General features: G+C 42.9%; 2 protein-coding genes across 2 annotated transcripts; both read right to left on the bottom strand.

Annotated features, from left to right (window-relative positions):
- Window positions 1–3,281: 3,281 nt before the first annotated feature.
- LOC110532278 (ADP-ribosylation factor-like protein 8A) lies at window positions 3,282–6,959 on the bottom strand. Its single transcript, XM_021616025.3, has 7 exons — window positions 6,468–6,959; window positions 5,818–5,898; window positions 5,514–5,587; window positions 5,297–5,390; window positions 5,002–5,069; window positions 4,827–4,897; window positions 3,282–4,739 (listed from the first exon to the last, which is right to left on the bottom strand). The coding sequence occupies exons 1-7, from the start codon at window positions 6,588–6,590 to the stop codon at window positions 4,684–4,686; spliced, it is 567 nt and encodes a 188-aa protein (XP_021471700.1). The 5' UTR covers window positions 6,591–6,959; the 3' UTR covers window positions 3,282–4,683.
- A 38-nt stretch (window positions 6,960–6,997) lies between these two features.
- Window positions 6,998–13,208, bottom strand: LOC110532277 (tyrosine-protein phosphatase non-receptor type 7-like). Its single transcript, XM_021616024.3, has 10 exons — window positions 12,896–13,208; window positions 10,778–10,972; window positions 10,491–10,680; window positions 10,314–10,398; window positions 10,135–10,220; window positions 9,119–9,256; window positions 8,893–9,003; window positions 8,585–8,742; window positions 8,047–8,160; window positions 6,998–7,543 (listed from the first exon to the last, which is right to left on the bottom strand). The coding sequence occupies exons 2-10, from the start codon at window positions 10,885–10,887 to the stop codon at window positions 7,375–7,377; spliced, it is 1,161 nt and encodes a 386-aa protein (XP_021471699.2). The 5' UTR covers window positions 10,888–10,972; window positions 12,896–13,208; the 3' UTR covers window positions 6,998–7,374.
- Between the last annotated feature and the right edge of the window lie 7,635 nt (window positions 13,209–20,843).

The following is a 20,843-nucleotide window of genomic DNA, read 5'->3' as shown; positions in this document are numbered from 1 at the left end:
GCCCTAATATAGCCATTACTTAGGTGGCAATTGAGAAAGAGAAATTCAACTTTGACCTTATTGTTGCGAACGTTGCAAAAAATAGAGCAGGTAACGTTGCTATTTTGACCAGGCTGCTGCATGCAGACTGACGCTTTGATTATGCTTTTTCATAATAACAATGACAAGTTGATGTCGGAGAGCAACAATAAAATGACCATGATTTAATATGTGCCAAAGTAGGTAAGATGATAGGGGACATTTAAACTGAGTTGGCAAGACTTTTAAACATATTACCACAATCATGACTAGCTCAGTTGGTAGAAATAAACATACAGGCTTTGTTGCCGGCAATACCGTTAAGATACAAAAGTTAAGTAACAAAACGTCTTGGTTTAAAAGGTGTGTATGAGAATGCGTGATTGTTTTCAGACTGTAAATGGCTCTCATGGCTGTCTCAGACACTCTCCGTGTGAATCTGTGACTGCATGTGAATGTTTTTTGTATGGTGAGAGGCAATTCTGTATGCCTATGTCATTGAGTGAGAGAGGAGAGAGAGTGTGTCTCTCTCTCATGCTGCATGTCCTCTTTGGGTTGGCTCAGTGAACGCAGACTAATATGCCCTGAATGTCCCCACTTATGAACACAGAGCTGCCTCACCTCCCCCTGATGCGGGAACAGTGTTTGTTTTGTTCTGTGGGAATACTGACAAGGGTGGGGGGGAGCTCTCAGAACCATTCACCCCTGTTGTCATGGCAGAGGCCTGACAAGGCAGAGGCCTTGGCCCTTCCGAGAAACACAAACTGATCTGAATCAGAGAGATTGGCGCAGATCCTGAGCACGAACGGCCACACACACACACACCGGCCCGCTCCGGACCCCAGGCTTCTATAGCCACCGGACCACCTTGTTCTCTCTGGACAGGAAGTCCTGGTCAGCCTCATTATATTGTGCTGTGATGCCAAGGAGAGACAAAAACAGAACTTGTCACAACTCGTTTGTATTCATGGCCAATGGCGGTTAAACCCAGAGGAGAGTAGAGAGGGAAGTAACTTATTTTCAGCTTTAGTCTGGCCATTCTGAGATCACCACTTCGATAGCACCTCTCTGGTACCCACAATTACTCCCCTCTTTGGGGTCTGGGTGATTGGGAAGCCGTTGGATTGAGGTGAGATTTGCCATACACAAAGGCTTCACACACTTGTTGAAAATCAGTTCTGCGAAAGGGAGTGAGAAAGATTGTGTTGTGGGGGTAGAAAGAAATCCCCTTAATTGTGTCGTGTAAGCATGTTAGAGCCTAACTGCTGTTTTAGGTGTAGAGTTCTTAGTTTACAAATCCCTCTTCCATACCAGCGTTTTACTAAATCTAAAATGGCCATTTTTGCATAGTTAAATATACAGAGAAAATACACAGTGACAACAGATCTCTAAAATCAATTATTTTAAAGTAAAAGTGCCAGTCAGTGGTATTAGTTTCCCCACAGGGCAGCATTATGTGCAACAGACAGAACAATATAATGATGAAACATAGTAGCCTGCTCACCATGCTGCTAGGCTAAATACTGCAGAAGTGGATCATCTCAGTGACAGCCCTGAGGTTATTAACCATGAATCCTGCCAAACGTCCTATCTAATGCATGACCTTCTATCATTAGAAAATGTCCCTCAGAATGCTCATTATAATGCGACAGAAACCAGATCTGAAGTCGTTTAAACCACACACATACAAATGTATACCATGTATGCGTTCAGAATAGTTTTGAGGGTTTGACTGCCTTAGTCTACTCTCAATCACCCAGAAAGGACCTGTGACTGGGAAGCTACTGCCCCCTGCTGTTCACAATACTTGCTTAATGTAGGTAGGCTTGGATCTTCCCTTGAGGAAATCCTTTACACACACACATACATATGAACTCAGCAAAAAAAGAAACGTCCTCTCACTGTCAACTGCGTTTATTTTCAGCAAACTTAACATGTGTAAATATTTGTATGAACATGACAAGATTCAACAACTGAGACAAACTGAACAAGTTCCAGACATGTGACGAACAGAAATGGAAAAATGTGTCCCTGAACAAAGGTGGGGTCAAAATCAAAAGTAACAATCGGTATCTGGTGTGGCCACCAGCTGCATTAAGTACTGCAGTGCATCTCCTCCTCATGGACTGCACCAGATTTGCTAGCTCTTGCTGTGAGATGTTACACCACCCTTCCACCAAGGCACTTGCAAGTTCCCGGACAATTCTGGGGGCCCTAGCCCTCACCCTCCGATCCAACAGGTCCCAGACGTGCACAATGGGATTGAGATCCGGGCTCTTCGCTGGCCATGGCAGAACAATTGACATTCCTGTCTTGCAGGAAATCACACACAGAATGAGCAGTATGGCTGGTGGCATTATCATGCTGGAGGGCCATGTCAGGATGAACCTGCAGGAAGGGTACCATATGAGGGAGGATGTCTTCCCTGTAACGCACAGCGTTGAGATTGCCTGCAATGACAACAAGCTAAGTCCGATGATGCTGTGACATACCGCCCCAAATCACGACGGACCCTCCACCTCGATCCCGCTCCAGAGTACAGGCCTCGGTGTAACACCCATTCCTTCGACGATAAACGCGAATCCGACCATCACCCCTGGTGAGACAAAGCTGCGACTCGTCAGTGAAGAGCACTGTCTTAGGCGTCTCAGAGTACGGACATCGCAATTTATTGCCCTGGCCACATCTGCAGTCCTCATGCCTCCTTGCAGCATGCCTAAGGCACGTTCACGCAGATGAGCAGGGACCCTGGGAATCTTTCTTTTGGTGTTTTTCAGAGTCAGTAGAAAGGCCTCTTTAGTGTCCTAAGTTTTCACAACGGACCTTAATTGCCTGTTAGTGTCTTAACGACCATTCCACAGGTGCATGTTAATGAATTGTTTACGGTTCATTGAAAAAGCATGGGAAACGGTGTTTAAACCCTTTACAATGAAGATCTGTGAAGTTATTTGGATTTTTACAAATTATCTTTGAAAGACAGGGTCCTGAAAAGGGGATGTTTCTTTTTTTTGCTGAGTTTATATATGGTAAGAGGTAAAAGTTGGCGGTGTCACTGCTATTTTTCCTCATTGACTGAAGTGATTACAACCTCGTCACAACCTTTCCCTCAGGTTTCTCCCACATTGACTCCTTCATACACACGAAACAGACAGACAACATCACATGGAAAGCACCAACCATCATCCCAACAACCCAAAGCTACAGTGAGATTCTATATTGTTTGGCAACAATAACCATATGAATTCTGCAGACCATGTATGAAGTTGTTTTCACCATTGTTTTTAGTTAGTATTATACACAATCATCAATTTAATTGAAACAATGTACAAACAGGTTAAACCAGATACAGTATTTACTATTATTTGCCATAAAAAATAACAATTTTTAGTTCATTCTCAAAGGTCCCACAAATACTTATGCCCAAGCATGCAAACAAATAAGTAAGTAAAGATATTTTGCTGCGGGTTGTCAATAATCAAAAATGACTTAGGTAATTTTGGCAATGTAGGAAGCAGAATAATTCATAGACATGTAAGTTTAGTTTATACAAAATTAGATAGAAGCCTTCACCGTTAGTTCATATGGCTGGCACCTGTACAATCACAATGTATCGAGAGGACTTCTTTATCAACAGTCACTGAATAACAGATTTTACATTTTATAATGGGGTTATTCATGACTCGTGATGAGACAAAAACTGGCCAAGTAGTATCTGTACATTACTGGTTGGAAATGAGCTATTACATAAATTAATGGTAAGAAAGGGGAAAGAATATGCAAAAATCGATAAATATATATTTTGTTTATAAACCATGTGTTGCAGATAATGCTTGACCATAGACATGGCCTATGAACATTTAAAAAGGCCAGGTTGCTTAGTTTAAAGAAACCCTGTCTGCTGTTTCTAAAGTAACAGAAGGGTGTCAGGGCGACAGACAGAGATGACGACATATCAGGCAAATGTATATATAGATATATATTGACAATAGAGATTACGTCAAGGGTACTCTTTAACAACACCTACCATTAGCCTTTAAAAAATGAGAGGCGGAGATACTTGTACACACTCCAAGTATTTAAATCAAATGGCGCAATGCTCCCCCTTCAAAAAAGGTACATACATGTACAGTACCATTTCAGTTGAGCACCGACATTGGGAAGTGATAAGACTATGGCCTGAGTCTTATATTGTTTGAGATTTGATATCAGCATTCTAAACTTGACTTGGGGCTGTTAATTGATGCAGGGTTCAGAGTCCATAGTCTTTTCTACCTATTGGGATCAGAGGTTACGTACAGTACTCCGCCCTGTCTCCGGATCAGTTGAATATGAACCTCAACATCAACAGAGATGATGAAGTATGAAATATGAACACAATTATCATTTTTTTCATTTTTCAGGGCAGCTAAGTACCACTTTATCCATCAGAGGTCATATGTCACTACAATAATTATTATATTACAAAAAAGAAAATGAACAGTGCAAGTAAAACGTTTCCAGGCTCTCTTCAGGAGAGTGGAATCAGGCAAGGAGTCTTGGCAAGAGAGGGCCATCCAAAGAAAATAGGGGGAGAATGGACAAGCTTGGGAGGATAGAGGACAGGGTGTAAGGGACCTGTGCAGGTCTGTGGGGCGGTCTCAGGGCTGTGACCGTGAGATGAGGTTCTCATGAAGTGCTCCGCTTGGTTCTGGAGTGCTGGATCAGCCACTGTAGTGTTATATCTGGGGGTAAAATAACAGAAGTTTAAAATGCAATGAAATAAATAAGAAAACTGGAGATAACAAGTCATGAAGTCGTCAGATACTGACCAATGTTGTCCTTTTCCTTGCAAGAGATAGAGTAACAGCATATTTCTCTGTCCTGGATGGCTGAGAGGTTCCTGTGGATCACAGAACAGCCATGAGTATCACTCATTCTCTCTCACACACACACACACACACACACACACACACACACACACACACACACACAGCTGGTGCTTACATCCTCTCAATCAGCTCTTTCTCATCAAGCGACCCAGGAAGATCTCTCTTGTTCCCCAAGACAAGGACCTGTGAGGGGGAAACAATATGGAGAGTTGGACAAAGTCAAAGTATTATGAATATAGGCCATTGAGCAGACGCTTTTATCCAAAGCTACTTAGTCATGAGTGCATACATGTTACGTATGGGTGGTCCCAGGAATCCAACCCACTATCCTGCATTGCAAGCAACCATGCTCTACCAACAGGCCTACTACTGTAGCTATTAGATCAGCCAGTTCTGTATGAGGTACTCACAGGAATACCCTGGAGCTGGGGCTTGTCCAACAAGTTGTGTAGTTCATTCTTAGAGGCCTCGATTTTCTCTGGGTCAGCTGCATCAACCATGTACCTTTAAAATGATGTGGTTTCAAAAGGTTGAATAAATATCCTTATTTGAAATGGGCAACCAATATAATTGACCACCCCCACCACAAGGGGTAGGAGGCATGACTGAGTCAATACTGTTACTCACACGATGGCACTGACTCCTCGACAGTATCGCTCCCACATACTCCTGAATCGAGGCTGACCACCGATATCCCACAGCTAGAAAAGCAAGGGATCAAAACATCAATACAGCCTTGATACTGTGAAGCTAATCCGTTTTACACCTTTCACAATTAATAAAATAGCTTCAGTAAGTCACAGTCAATCCGAGAGCCCATCCAAGATCCCCCTAAATACTTAACTCGCTCTCGCTGGAGTAACCAAGTGATGAATCAAGTATGACTATTAAGTGGCCTGACCCCTGTCCGTTGACCTGGCAGTGTACTGACCTTAATGGTGACGTTTCCCTTGGTGATTTTCCTCATGTTGAAGCCCACTGTGGGAATCATGTCTTCACTGAACTGGCCTGACTGCAAGGGGTTAAGAATAGAGGTGGGTTACAGATTAAGTTAAATGAAATCACCTGGCAAATACTGTTTGTAATATTGCTAGGACTTAAATTGTAAAATATGATCCTGTCGCTCATAAAACTGACCCTAGTAATTTCATGAAAGGGACTTAAGAAATACGATTGAATGCACTGTGCACAAGTGAACTGTCAGGACATACACGTGTGTGATGGGGGGATGATAATAGGCGAGTATTGTCCGTTTCCACAGGTCACGGTGTGGTGACACTACTGCATGCCTCATGTGCATGCTGTCGTTAAGCGAACAGAGCTAGGGTCATCATCAGCGCCCGTACATGTCAGCAACGACACACGTTAGCTTCCTCGCTAAAGCCGATATTTAAATTATGTCATCGAGACGTAGCTAGCTAACGTGATACAAAATGGATATAACAACAGAAGCTAGCTAACGCTATCTAACTGCTGAGCTAGCAAGCGCTTGCGTTGGTGGAGCACACGAGCGGACATCTCGATCTGTTCAACAAGGACACATCAGCAGATCAGAGGACAGTAATAAATGATTGACCGTACCGCAATCACGTTCACGAAGGTTGTCTTTCCCGAATACTGTAGCCCCACCAAAGTCAACTCCATCTCCTCCTTCCAAAATAGTGCTTTAAACCAGTCAAGGAGCTTGTTGATCAAAGCGATCATTCTGGGAGCGTTGTGATGGCACTGCTACTACTGGGAAAGGGAGCTTGCTAGCCAGCTAGCTAACGTGAGTTACAAGTTCCCTAGCTAGCGCTATCTAGCGTGCAGTGGCAACACAGTAACGTTACATACAGAACGAATAGCGTGCCTATAATGAATACTCGCTAAATAATCTGTTTTGCGCGCACGTGTTGGCTATATTATTTGATGGGTTTTTTTCAGTTATCTGCCTTGTTTACTATGCCTCTTTCCTCCCTGTCTGTATTTTCCAATAAGGGTTGTTCTTCCTCATTGAGTGGGGTTTCAGAATCACGTAGTGAGAGGAGTTCTCGATAAAGAGGGTACTCAGCGCAAATGAGGCTCTGCTTTCCCGAGACTTGCCCTCTGCTGGAGAGAAGGAACATTACCGTAGCTTTTGTGTATTTATTTTCTGTTCTACATATCACCACATGTAATGAATGAATGATCAATGATGAAATAAACCTGGAACCTGGAAAAGCATCAAATAATAATACATGTATTTATCTACTTCAGCATGTCTAGTGAACTGCAATTAAGGTCTAATTAGAGCCAAGGACATTATGCATAATACTTGTTTTTATTATCATGGTAGCAAATATGGACAATATTAATAATAATGACGTTCAATAAAATTCTAACTGCATGGTGTGGTGAGTACCACATCACATGCCCATAAAAATGCCACAATCAATATCACGGTCAAGAGGATGAGATGGCCACAGTGTGTGAGCAGATTTCCAGGAGCTTATTCCCCCATGCGGAAATATCAAGTTTTAGCTGGGTTTTCTCTGTCACCGCATGTCCCCGTGGTTTTAATGGTCTGGATAGGGACAGGGCTCTCTGAGCCACTGTCTGTGTTCCTCAGCTGCCTACTGTACTGAGCCAGGGTGAGGTACAGGAACTGGTACTGCTCACTGGTCTGGATCATACCACCCCTAAAAACACAGAGGCAGAGAGAGTGAGGGAGCAGCATCGATTAGGGCAGCATCCCCAAACTACACCATTTTTTTCATAACTCAAGATAAATATCAAATGCTGTGTTTGAACCAAAGTGCTCACTTGATAGTTTATGTGATAAGTAACAGAGTTTGGTTTAAATTTGCTTGTCACTTTAGTTTCAAGTTTTAATGTCACGTGCACGAGTACAGTGAAATGCCTTTCTTGCGAACTCAAAGCCCAACAATGCAATAGTCAATAACAGTGTATTACTAGAAATAAAGAAAAAACACGAGAAATAAGAATAATAAATATGAAATACGCAATTAAGTTAGTAAGCATACTATATACAGGAAATATTTAAAAAATTAGTTTCAATAGCATATTTACATGTGCAGGGATAGTGGAGTGATGGAGGTAGACATGTATAGGGGTAAGGTGACTAGGCAACAGGTTACTACCAGAAGTAGGGCGGATGGCCAAAGTGTGTAGTGGCTAGTACCTGTCGAGGCGTAGCTTACAGACGATCTGAAGCACATCAGCCTTACTAGTGTGTTGCAGCTGTAGGCATCCAATGCTGCTGGCGATGAAACAACCTGTTCTGCCAATCCCTGCACTGCAAGACAGAGAACATGAGATCATGTCAAATAGAGCTGTAACATTCAAACGTCTGTCATACAATGTATTTATACTTCAATCTTTCTGATACAGTATCTACCAGAAATACACAGCCCACTTGTACATTATACTGTATATCACAACACAAACGGAATTCCATAGCATTCACCTTTGCCGTCAGTAAGTGAATTCAAGCCATTCACCATGAATCATTTCGGAGCCTAATTCTGACTGACATGGTATGTGAAAGGAGCCTCCCTAAGGTGTCGCAACGTATAAATCCTCTGGAAGTGAGATCCGTTCAAGTAGCCCAGGGCTATTTTCTTTTCAAGGACATTCTATCATACGTCATTGTTTGATCTTTCACATTTATTATATTGATAGCTAATGAGAACCCGTGTTAAGGGGTGTGCCAGTGGGACCTGCAGTGGACGATTGTGGGTCCTGGGCTGGGTATGGACTGCCTGTGTTCATCCACATCCACCACCAGTCTGAGCAGGGGCCCAGTGCAGTCTGGGGTCTGGTGGTCTGGCCATGTGGAGTACCAGTAGTGTCTTACCTGCCTGTTCTCTGAGCCCACCTGTCAGACACATTGTTGTTAGTGAATTATTTGGTTCATTCTTTCATTCAATCATTCATTCAGAAGTTCGGAATTTTAAAACTGGTGTAACCCAGCACTTTGACTGGCATTACTTCACACTTTACAGATGATAATAACCTACTATCTCACCTGTATAATCATATCTCGAATGGTGTAGCCATCACATTCTTTCACAATGGACACTCTGACCTCAAATCTGCCATAGCTGCCGTCCTTCTCTGGCCAGTAAAGCTCGCACTTCTGAAAAACAGGACACAATTTTTGTAGACTGTAGACGTAAACATCAATATGTCTGTCAACGGAAACCATTGATGAAAGCTATGGAGGTGGGATAAAATGGACATTTCCCTGTCACCTCGTTCTTCTCCTTTAGCTTGGTGATCATGACAATGGTGGTGGATCCCTCCTGCCACACCATCTCCCAGAAGTCATGCACAGTGTTGAGCATGGGGCCCTGGGTGGCGATGTAGGCTCTGGGTGCACCGTTGTAACCCTGCGTGGGAGACAGCAAGAGTTGAGGCTGTGTCGTTCGTTTCCACTTTGACTTCCTGTGGGTTTCCTTGGTTGACATGATACACCCACGTAAACCAACCGTATCACTCTTTACATCATTAAAGGGGCAAGCGACAGTTGCTGCGTCCATTTTTGGACTGATAAATGAGTGTTATGTAGGATTGATTTTTGAAGAATATAACTTATAAATGCCTCATGAGCTTAGTCCAACTGTAGTACACTCTTAGAAAAAGGGATCCAAAAGGGTTCTTCCGCTGTCCCCATAGGATAACCCTTTTTGGTTCTACTGTAGAACACTTTTGGTTCCAGGTAGAACCCTTTTGGGTTCCATGTAGAACTTGGCGAGGAAAAGGTTATGCATGGAACCCCAAAGGGTTCTACCTGGAACCAAAAGTGTTCTACAGTACCTGACACCAGAAATGGTTCTTCAAAGTGTCCTCCTATCGGGACAGCCGAAGAACCCTTTTAAGTTCTAGATAGCTCCCAAAGTATAAGCTTGTTTTACTCCCATGTTTGTAAACAAATGTACACATACACTGTATAGACTCAAAACATGATTAAAACTATATTTTTTTGTATCTCATGGATGGTCAGTACTTGCATCTATAGCTCTGTCTATGAATTTGAGAATGGTTACATTTCTCCAGTCCCATCCCACAGGTTTTCTGCGAAATAGTGGTGGCGAGTACACTTTGTTATAGTTTCAACTGCTGATTGCCCCTTTAACATACACTGTGCAGTGTGTATTCTTGACTTTCTCCTCACCTTTTGTATTACTCTTACTTTAAGTTCGCTTGACACAGTTGTGTCAAAAATGCATAAATAAAGACCGTGGTTGTAATAATGCATGATTCTAACCTTTATGTAGTTTGCATTGATGTATCTCTCAGTTTCACCCGCTTCCTCTGCTGCAGGGTTTCTCAGACACACACGGGTCTCAGGATCTGGGTAACATGATTATAGTGTTTACATTGCCTGGGTGCCAGCGTGTTTCAGCATTTATCAACTATTTCTTCACATATGACTTAAGCACTCACTTGGCAGTATGGTCTTGTATCTGTCTTTTAAGGCGTGTCCTGGAATGTCCAGCTCTGCAGGGTTGACAAAGTTTGGAGGGATCTTCTGTTGGAAAGAATGGACAGGTTAAGGCTACAAATTCCACCTGATCCTACATGCAGTGAATCTCTGCACGTACAGTTACAGTAGATATTAACCTGGTACTCTGAGTTCAGCCTGCTGGTCTCGTCAGATGCCTCCTGCAGCTGAGAGGGGGTCAGAGGGCGTGTTGAGGTCCTCAGCAGGTGGAGGAGGGTCTCTCTGGGGGTGGAGATGGAGCACAAGGGCTCCACCGCACCCAGGCTGAGACTGTTCACGTCCAGCACCAGGGACACATTGGAGCCCCGTCTGAGGATGTATGGAACCACAGAGAGGACAAAAGGTCAGGAACTCTGTTCAATAAATATAATGACAGTACTGTTTATTATCATGGATGTCTCTCTACCTCTCCTGGAGCTGGAATGGTTTGCGAGGAGCTGTGGCAGCAGGGCAGGGGAATGACTGTTCCTGGTCCACAGGTTGTGATAATGATGGGGATTCTACTGACTCATTCATGGTGGTGTGTGGAACGACTGGGAGGTTTAGAAGGATACCATACAACCATACTCTACTGACATCTGCTCATAGAGTGAAAACGGACCTGAGAGAGAGAGAGAGAGTAGTGAACTACATCTAGTTCAACTAGTAATTTAATTATATTTTGCATTAGCTTGGTGGTAGCTGAACTAAATTCGAATCTAGGTAGTCTTTTCAGTATAACTTTTTTTTTGCTGCCATGTAGTGTTGTAGCTATAGTAACTACTGAAAGTACACACTACCTTTTTTGGCTGAAGGAGCCAATCATTTTCAGCATCAGACCTGCCTAATGGTCACTTGAAAAATTGTTTTTGTGTTTAATAGGCTAAAGTGAAATGTTCTTGCCATTTATAGTCTATGACAGGGATCATCAACTAGATTCAGCCACAGGCCGATTTTTGCCTGAGTGGGCTGGAACATAATTACTAATAATTTGTAGACCGCAAATTGACCGCAAGAAGCCCAAACCGATATAATTGACTAAAACATAATAATTTTGTCACATCTTCTCCTGCAACGCCCTCTACTGCTCATCCTGTGTCGCCTTGATCTGCTGTCTCCCCCAGTGCTCTTTCCTTGTGTGTGTGTGTGTGTGTGTGTGTGAATGTGTGTGTGTGTGTGTGTGTGTGTGTGTGTGTTTGTTTGTGTGTGTGTGTGTGTGTGTGTGATTGTGTGGGTGGAGACAGGTGTGCTGGGGTCAGAGCAGATCCCCACCAGCTGCAACCTGTTCCATAATCAAGACCTCTACTAATACTCAGCCCTGCCACTTCCACGCTGCCAGATCGTAATCTCTGCTCAGTCAGTGTATGTTGCTCGCCATTTGTTACTATTCAGATCCAGTTATCCTGTTGTGCCTGTTTTCCTCTCCGCTACAGTTCTGCTCACTCTGACTCTGGTCCCTGTCTCCAGTCCCACGTCTCCTCATCCTGCTACTCTTTCCTGGATTCCCCACTCTATTACTTCTTTGGACCTGCTTACCCTGCCCCAACCCCTCTCGCTCCAGCCTCAGCCTCCGTGCTTAGTTTCCAGCAACCCGCCCGAGCTTCCCCTGACCTGCACTCCATCTCCCCCTTGTGTTTTAATAAATACCTTGGTTACTTTATCCCAGTCTCCTCGTCTGAGTCTGCTCTTTTGTTCCCCTTTTCCACTCCGCGTAATACATTTCAAACCTTGCTTACGTTTGTATACAATCACATATATATGTATATATTTTTTTTTACTTGGGGGGCCCCAAAAAATTGCCTGCGGGCCAGTTGGGGAACCCTGGTCTATGACATTTCAGATTTACATATGATAATTTTTCACAAAGTAGTTTGGATGTAGTGAACTGCTTTTTCACAGTAACTTTAGTTAAGTAAACTATATTTTTCGTAGGGGTAGCTCTAGGGTAGCTTAACTTCTGTCAGTGTGAAGTAATTGGTAGCTTGTTAAACTATCTTCTCAGAGTAGCTTCCCCAACACTAGAGATGGATAGGGAGAGAGAGAGTATTAAAGACTGTTAGTGAATTTACCTGTTGACCTTTACTGCCCACATCACTAATTCTGTGACAAACATACTCAGCCATTGTTTTTTTTCCTTCTCTCTGTTAAACTAGTCTACCCAGACCTCAAAACTGGCATAAATCACACACGATTTTAGCATCCAAAATCTCCATGGATCTTGTAATTAACTATTCTATTTTTATCACAACTGTATTATAAGTTTATTGCTTTATCACATTATTCCTTATTATACCAACACACCACAATAGCAATTAAATTCAGATGGAATTTGAAATATGTACCCCTATCAGCTCTTCTTGTCAAAAGTACAACAGCTAATGAAATATCTCACATCCCCTAAAACTGAGAAATGACATTAACAACACATGACACTCAGTAGAAAAACACCATTGATGAACAATTTCTGTTTCAGATCATCATTTCTTTCCCATCTCTTGTTGCCAAACTGTCGCAAAACTGGATCTATACCTGATCTATACCATACCTGAATGCTGGGCTGCCGATGTGTCAGAATAATCCAAAGACAAGTTCAATATCTGCTGTTGACATGAACCAACCAGGGCAAGAAGAAACAAGTAATAACTGGAAAGTGAGAGAGAGAAACAGAAAGAGAGAGAGAGGGGGAGAAAGAGATAGAGACCGTGAGAAACAGAAAGAGAGAGAGAGGGGGAGAGAGAGATAGAGACAGTGAGAAACAGAAAGAGAGAGAGAGGGGGAGAGAGAGATAGAGACAGTGAGAAATAGAGAGTGAGCAAGAACAGACGTGCAATCTTTTTGACACAGTGCCTCGGTATGTTAGTAGGCTAGCCTCTTTGGCTTCAGGTGAACGTCTAAACGTGAGAGTGGCTGAAACATCACTGACAAGTTCCTGGAGGAAAGAGAGGCAGAGAGAATATTGTGAAGCTGAGCTGCTTTGGGAATAGGTGAATCAGTAGTCATTCCTCAATGACTCCAGGCTCAAGGCTGGCGCAAATGTGCATGTCAATAGCTGCCCATGATTTATTCATCATACTAACATTCTGTTTTGCATAAATGTGTGCACACAGTGTATTGGATTTACTGATGAAGTCCTTGAAGCTGCATTGTATCAGACACGTAAATTATGTTTTTAAAAAACAATAGACAGAGAAATATTCTCAGATACATAAATAGCTTTAAAATTGTATTTGATTTGAGCTCAAAAGCATTTTTAAGGAACTAACCACTTCAGTGACCATTGGAATACTAAATGATGAGGAGGTGATGTGGTCAATGATATGATTATTACTTATAGCACAACGAATGATACAGTAAGGAAGCTCAGAACATAACCGTAAGCCGTACTGCAATGATGGAAGAGCTGAAAGTATGCATCAGTTCATCTGTATGGGCTGACATACAGCATCAGACTGGCCAGAGTCTTCCATGTTCTCGGCTAAAAGGTGACATTAACATGATGATGGGGGAAAACAATCTGTAGTCCACCTGCAGCCATACAGTACAGTAGAGTAGAAAAAAAGTACAGTAGGCCTTTACTTTGGCTTGTGACTTTGGCTTGTGATTGTCGCTATCGCACTGAATGAGAAAGGCCTGGAAGGTCACTCACCAGTGCAAGGGACTGCCAATCAAAGTTGGCCCTCAGAATCTCCTCTGTCCGTGAGTACTATGTGGCTGTGTGATGACCAGGGCCTCAGTCCAGATAAGACATTACAGACACAGGCAGTCTTAACACTGGGCTCCTTGGCTTTAGGGAAGCTGATGAGAGCACTGTTTTTTTCTTTTAATTCTTCTACCTCTCCACGCTTCCTCTCTACTCACCCACTCACTCACTCACTCTCCCATACTCTCAGTTCCACACGCACGCGCACACGCACAGGCACACCACAGACACACTCACTCTCACACACACACACACTCACTCTCACACACACACACACACACACTCACTCACACACACACACACACTCACTCTCACACACACACACTCACTCTCACACACACTCACTCTCACACACACACGCACGCACACACCCGCACACGCACGCACGCACGCACGCACGCACACACACACAGATATTCAAGGCTGTATCACCCCTGCAGACTCAATGCCACCGGCTTCTGTGTAACCTGGAAAGAGAGCGCACTAACCTCAAATCTGAATTTTAAGTTGAATATTATTTTCTCTAGAGCTACAACATGCAAACAATGGACCAGTATGCACAGTTACAGCAATACAACCATTGAGTGGATAATATGTCAAATGTGAGAGCCATATTACAAGCATTTTCTAATTTCATCACAGTGTCTTGACAGTGAAAAAGTGAATAACAGTCACTGTGGGCGAACTGTCAGATGTTGTTTATGAAACTGTAGTGGAAATGAGCATTGATGTGATGGAAACCGCTGGGCGACAAATTGAATAACAGTGTTATTTTAATGATTTATTTAGCCTTTACTTAAACAGGTAAGTCATTGAGAACACATTATCTTTTACAATAGCGATCTGATCTATAACAACAATGTTGATTTAACACAAACATCAGAAATGTTTGGTACTTTCCTATTACGTGACGTTGATGTTGTTTTACCGCCGTGGATTGAGGGCATTTCAAGCGACAAGCTGGTCATACATAGCAAGATAAAGGAAAATGAGAGTATAACAGTAAGTTTACAGAAAACCAAAGTAAAGAAAGGTCATAGAAACACATTAGAGGTATTCATATTGGAGGTACAAGTTGAGCTAAATATGTGCCCAGTAAATGACATGAAACGTAGTGAGGGTGAATGAGCTCTGTGATAATGCTTAATTCTAACATAAGATCTATGCATCACCTGTACAGAGATCCCTGATGTGTAAGGCTTGTGGTGGTTGCTACGTGGGTGGGAGGCTGGTCAACAGGCCTGAATCCGGTACTGAGGGTTTGAGCTAGCCACTTCCTGTCATGGCCATACATCACTTCCTGCTTTTAACAGACTGTTTAAGTCAGACTCAACAATATTAGTCATCCATACCATCAACGTTAACATAAACACCATAGTGTAAAAGTACATGTTTATCTCTTAAATATTTAGCTCTGTACAGTTGAATGGAGGTCCATGGCCATTGCATTATTTCTCAGTCGTGATGAGGATATGGGTCCTCTCAGGACCTTCCACCCACACAGGCCAGGCAGCAACACTCTGAATGTGATGTGGATGTTTTGCTTGTATTTTTGTTTCCCAATGATGACTACAGTAAGTCACACGCTAAGAGCACACCCGCTGTTCTAACCTTAGAAACATTCTTACACACAACTCTGCAAATAGTTGAAATGGTACAGCTACAACGTGTTAGGCTTAGAAACATTCATATTTTGTAGAATGAAAAAGATTGAATTAGATCCACGTACTGTACTTTGTCGGATAACAGTAATATTGTAGCCCACAAGTATTCATTCCCAGAAAAGAAGAACACCCTTGCCTTTCTTACTAGCACTCTCAATTGTTTTACTTCTCACTGACACTGACTTTGCTTTATTGAAGAAAAATGTACTTATTAAGGCTGTGATATGTGGTTGTCTCACCGAGCTACCTTATGATGAATGCACTAACTGTAAGTCGCTCTGGATCTGACTAAAATGTCATGTAAATGTAATCAACAGCAGGTGGCACTGCATGTCTGAGTCTCTCATCGTTTTCTGCTTAGTTTTCACAATACTATATTCATAGCCTGTTCCACACTACCGTCAATAGGACAAATCTAATAAAAAGTGAGGTTATGTAAATATGAATCAAATCAAGATTCGATTTGGCAACCAACTAGAATGTCATCAGTTGCTCTTCGGAGAGCGCTTGTTTTGTTTGGTTTGAATGATAGTTGTCCAGCAGATGTCAGTTGTCATTTTATGTTGCATTTGTCTTGCCTGGAAAACGACTAATGCTTTTGATTTGGCAATGCTTTATTTAGATTTTCAGTTGAGGTACACATCATAGAGTACAGTCGGTGCATGTCTCCAATCTGAGAGAAGGGTGCTGATACTTCTAGGGGTTCTGAAGTGTTCTTCACTCCACATAATCATTGAAAAAACAAGCAACAAAATGTCTCTTTGAGAAGTAATTTCCTGTTCAGAATTTCTGAGCACCATGCAGTGGTTGCAGAATTTCCATCAGAAAACAAATAGTGTACTATCCCCAAGGATACAAGTCCCTGCCTGAGATGGTGCAGAGAATAAGTCATACTTAAATTCCAGGCCTGGAAAAAGTTTGGTGCATTGATTGGATTTGGTTAAATTTTTAATGTAAGAAATGTACTACTTTTTCTAGGGTTACACATGCATACTTGCATGTACTGGATGACGAGTAGCAGTTGTTTTGTAGTCAATCTGTGAGAATCAGAATAAGTTATGGAACACAAGATCTATGTCTTTGCTGACCACAAGGCTGTGACGATCGTCGGTGGAATGAGGTGAGGACCAAAGCGCAGCGTGGTAAGTGTTCATCATATATTTATTAAACCGAGAACACTAAACAAAACACCAAAGGAGAACGAAACGAAACAGTCCTGTAAGGTGACATACACATAACAGAAAATAATCACCCACGAATCACAGGTGGGAAAAGGCTACCTTAAGTATGATTCTCAATCAGAGATAACGAACGACACCTGCCTCTGATTGAGAACCATACCAGGCCAAACACAGAAATACCAAATCATAGAAAAAAGAACACCGACTGCCCACCCCAACTCACGCCCTGACCATACTAAAACAAAGACAAAACAAAGGAACTAAGGTCAGAACGTAACAAAAGGCATAAGATGTTCATTTAACTTGTCCTTGGGAACTTAGTTTTCATCAAATTGAACAGGAAAGGCTCCTCCCAGAACCCTGCTTCTCTACAGCACGCATCCTGGTAGATAAAGAGAGAGAGAGGATGACGGGCAACTGCTCTGCACTGAGGGCCTGTGATGTGAAAGGTTCCAGATGCATGAGGAGGGGAGTTTTGGGGGGAGTCCTAAGGGGCTGAACACAGGGAATTAGAGCCCAGAGCTGAAGTCATACTCAGCTGTAGCAAGTAGACACTCCACCCCAAAATCTGCTTGTACTCCTGCACCATGGTCGCCAAGGCAACAGCCAGGCCAGAGAACGGCGAGGACAACAGCAGAGTCCAGGACCAGACATCCAGAAGCTCCATGCTGCATACACAGACAGACGGAACTGAAGCAGTCAGGCATCACCATAGTTTCCAGGGCTAACACCTGTAAGACTCGAATGTCCGTTTACTTTCATTCATACTGTAATAAATAACACAGTATGAAGGGTTTACTGAACCTCTTAGTGTCTAATTGCAAAATACATCTCATGTCTCTCTGAGGTGATAATATTGCAGCGCACAGCAGTGAACCCAGGTCGGTGGGGTGAAAGGCAAACACCCTATTCATCGCACCAATAGCAATAACTCACTTGGTGGGAATTGTTAAGTGTCTCATGGGACGAGGATCGCTACAATATGATAAGCAGGATGGAACACTTCCAAAAAGAGTGCTGCGCTTCATGGCAGTCTCTGTGGGGGTGCCACAGGGTTCAATTATCGGGCCGACTCTTTTCTCTGTATATATCAATGACGTCGCTCTTGCTGCTGGTGATTCTTTGATCCACCTCTACGCAGACAAGACCATTCTGTATACATCTGGCCCTTCTTTGGACACTGTGTTAACAAACCTTCAAATTAGCTTTAACGCCATACAACACTCCTTCCGTGGCCTCCAACTGCTCTTAAATGCTAGTAAAACGAGATTCATGTTCTTCAACCAATTGCTGCCCGCACCCGCCCGCCCGACGAGCATCACTACTCTGGACGGTTCTGACTTAGAATATGTGGACAACAATAAATACCTAGGTGTCTGGCTAGACTGTAAACTCTCCTTCCAGACTCACATTAAGCATCTCCAATCCAAAGTTAAATCTAGAATCGGCTTCCTATTTCGCAACAAAGCCTCCTTCACTCATGCTGCCAAACATACCCTCGTAAAACTGACTGTCCTACCAATCCTTGACTTCGGCGATGTCATTTACAAAATAGCCTCCAACACTCTACTCTGCAAATTGGATGCAGTCTATCACAATGCCATCTGTTTTGTCACCAAAGCCCCATATACTACCCACCAATGCGACCTGTATGCTCTCGTTGGCTGGTCCACACTGCATATTCATCACCAAACCCACTGGCTCCAGGTCATCTATAAGTCTTTGCTAGGTTAATCTCCGCCTTATCTCAGCTCACTGGTCATCATAGCAACACCCACCTACGTAGAATGAGCTCCAGCAGGTATATCTCACTGGTCATCCTCAAAGCCAACACCTCATTTGGCCGCCTTTCCTTCCAGTTCTCTGCAAAAATCGCTGAAGTTGGAGACTTTTATCTCCTTCACTAACTTTAAGCGTCAGCTGTCAGAGCAACTTACAGATCGCCGCAGCTGTACATAGCCCATCTGTAAATAGCCCATCCAACTACCTACCTCATACTCATACTTGTTTTTGTTTTCTGCTCTTTTGCACACCAGTATTTCTACTGGCACATCCTCATCTCCACATATATCACTCCAGTGTAAATTGCTAAATTGTAATTACTTCGCCACTATTGGCCTATTTATTGCCTTACCTCCTTACTTCATTTGCACACACTGTATACAGATTTTTCTATTGAATTATTGACTGTATGATTGTTTATCCCATGTGTAACTCTGTGTTGTTTTTGTCACACTGTTTTGCTTTATCTTGGCCAGGTCACAGTTGTAAATGAGAACTTGTTCTCAACTGGCCTACCTGGTTAAATAAAGGTGAAATAAATAAATCAATCAAACATTGGTTACCATGCTGAAGTTGATGGTTGTATGATTTTAAGTTTTTGTAATGGACAATAAAATCATCATTATCTCCACCCATGTAATCACTGTCATTCAGAATGTTTCCTCACACTTGGACATGTAAAACTAGCCTCTGGGTCACTTTGAAAGAATTGTTATTTTGACCCCATTCATAACAATCAAATCAAATGTATTTATAAAGCCCTTCTTACATCAGCTGATGTCACAAAGTGTTGTACAGAAACCCAGCCTAAAACCCCAAACAGCAATCAATGCAGGTGTAGAAGCACGGTGGCTAGGAAAAACTCCCTAGAAAGGCCAGAACCTAGGAAGAAACCTAGAGAGGAACCAGGCTATGAGGGGTGGCCAGTCCTCTTCTGGCTGTGCTGGGTGGAGATTATAATAGAACATGGCCAAGATGTTAAAATGTTCATAGATGACCAGCAGGGTCAAATAATAATAATCACAGTGGATGTTGAGGGTGCAACAGGTCAGCACCTCAGGAGTAAATGTCAGTTGGCCGATCATTCAGAGTATCTCTACCGCTCCTGCTGTCTCTAGAGAGTTGAAAACAGCAGGTCAGGGACAAGGTAGCACGTCCGGTGAACAGGTCAGGGTTCCATAGCCGCAGGCAGAACAGTTGAATCTGGAGCAGCAGCACGGCCAGGTGGACTGGGGACAGCAAGGAGTCATCAGGCCAGGTAGTCCTGAGGCATGGTCCTAGAGAGAGAGAGAGAGAGAGAGAACAATCAAACATACTGAGCTTTGTTCAATATCAACAAGCTCTTGGAAAGTAATCTGAGATTGGACTTAATCTTTTTGCTCAACCATGGCCTGGGTCAGGCCAAAGGGGCACAGGCAGCCCTGGGGTGTGTTAACCTGTACCATAGCTGACCATGACTTCAGCACTGGGCTCTAGATCCCTTAAAAGTGTGGATCTCCAGAGCTCTCCTCTGGCCATCTGAAGCCTGTCATAGGCCTGCTGAATCCAGTCAAGACCAAGGCAGGTATGATGCTGGAGGACTAGGGATACATCTACGGTGAACATCTGAAACACCCCAGGACAGGATGAGGGAATGCCTAATGCCTTTATGTTGTTGTCTTAACCAGTCATTCCTTTGCTAAGACCTCTGAGATAGTAGGCTGAGATAAACTCACTGAATGTGGTGTTATTGAATATTGATTTGATTTGATTTGATTTTGATTTGAATAAAGACAAAGTGAGGCTGCTAGTGCTCATTCAAGTGTTGTAGTGGTATGTACTTTTGATATCAAACTGCATTTGCAACCATGAAAGCTGTGTCCTAGAAAAACAACAATTGATAAGTAACAACCAGGATTCAGAAAGGCCTAGTCGAATCATCCATTAGCCCTGCATGAAAGATAACAGGTAAGATTATGACAGAGAAAAACAAGCTAAGTGCAAGTTCGTGACATGTTGTTGTTGTGTTCCATCACTGAAAAATTAATGTATCTGATTTGGATTAATTCAGATGTGGCTCTGATTAACGAGTTGTGGTTTCTGCTCTTATTTAGCCAGGGAGAAATGGCTCTTCCACTATGGCAGGACATCTAGGGCGGATCCATGGACAAGTCCTCATAAATTACT

This window comes from Oncorhynchus mykiss, chromosome 9 (assembly GCF_057628025.1).
Source record: "Oncorhynchus mykiss isolate SJ-2025 chromosome 9, ASM5762802v1, whole genome shotgun sequence".
Taxonomy (NCBI): Eukaryota; Metazoa; Chordata; class Actinopteri; order Salmoniformes; family Salmonidae; genus Oncorhynchus; species Oncorhynchus mykiss.
The sequence above is the reverse complement of the archived record's forward strand: the minus strand, read 5'-3'. Positions and strand labels throughout refer to the sequence as shown.

Bases quoted from the DNA above. Each gene is read 5' to 3' on its own strand.
- LOC110532278 (XM_021616025.3), bottom strand. From the start codon at position 6,590: ATGATCGCTTTGATCAACAAGCTCCTTGACTGGTTTAAAGCACTATTT. The intron at 5,899-6,467 runs GTACGGTCAATC...AACCCCTTGCAG, and splicing joins CCTTCGTGAACGTGATTGCG to TCAGGCCAGTTCAGTGAAGA. The intron at 4,740-4,826 runs GTCAGTATCTGA...TTTTACCCCCAG, and splicing joins CAAGGAAAAGGACAACATTG to ATATAACACTACAGTGGCTG.
- LOC110532277 (XM_021616024.3), bottom strand. From the start codon at position 10,887: ATGAATGAGTCAGTAGAATCCCCATCATTATCACAACCTGTGGACCAG. The intron at 10,681-10,777 runs GTAGAGAGACAT...ATACATCCTCAG, and splicing joins CCATTCCAGCTCCAGGAGAG to ACGGGGCTCCAATGTGTCCC. The intron at 9,257-10,134 runs GTTAGAATCATG...TCTCCCACGCAG, and splicing joins TCAATGCAAACTACATAAAG to GGTTACAACGGTGCACCCAG.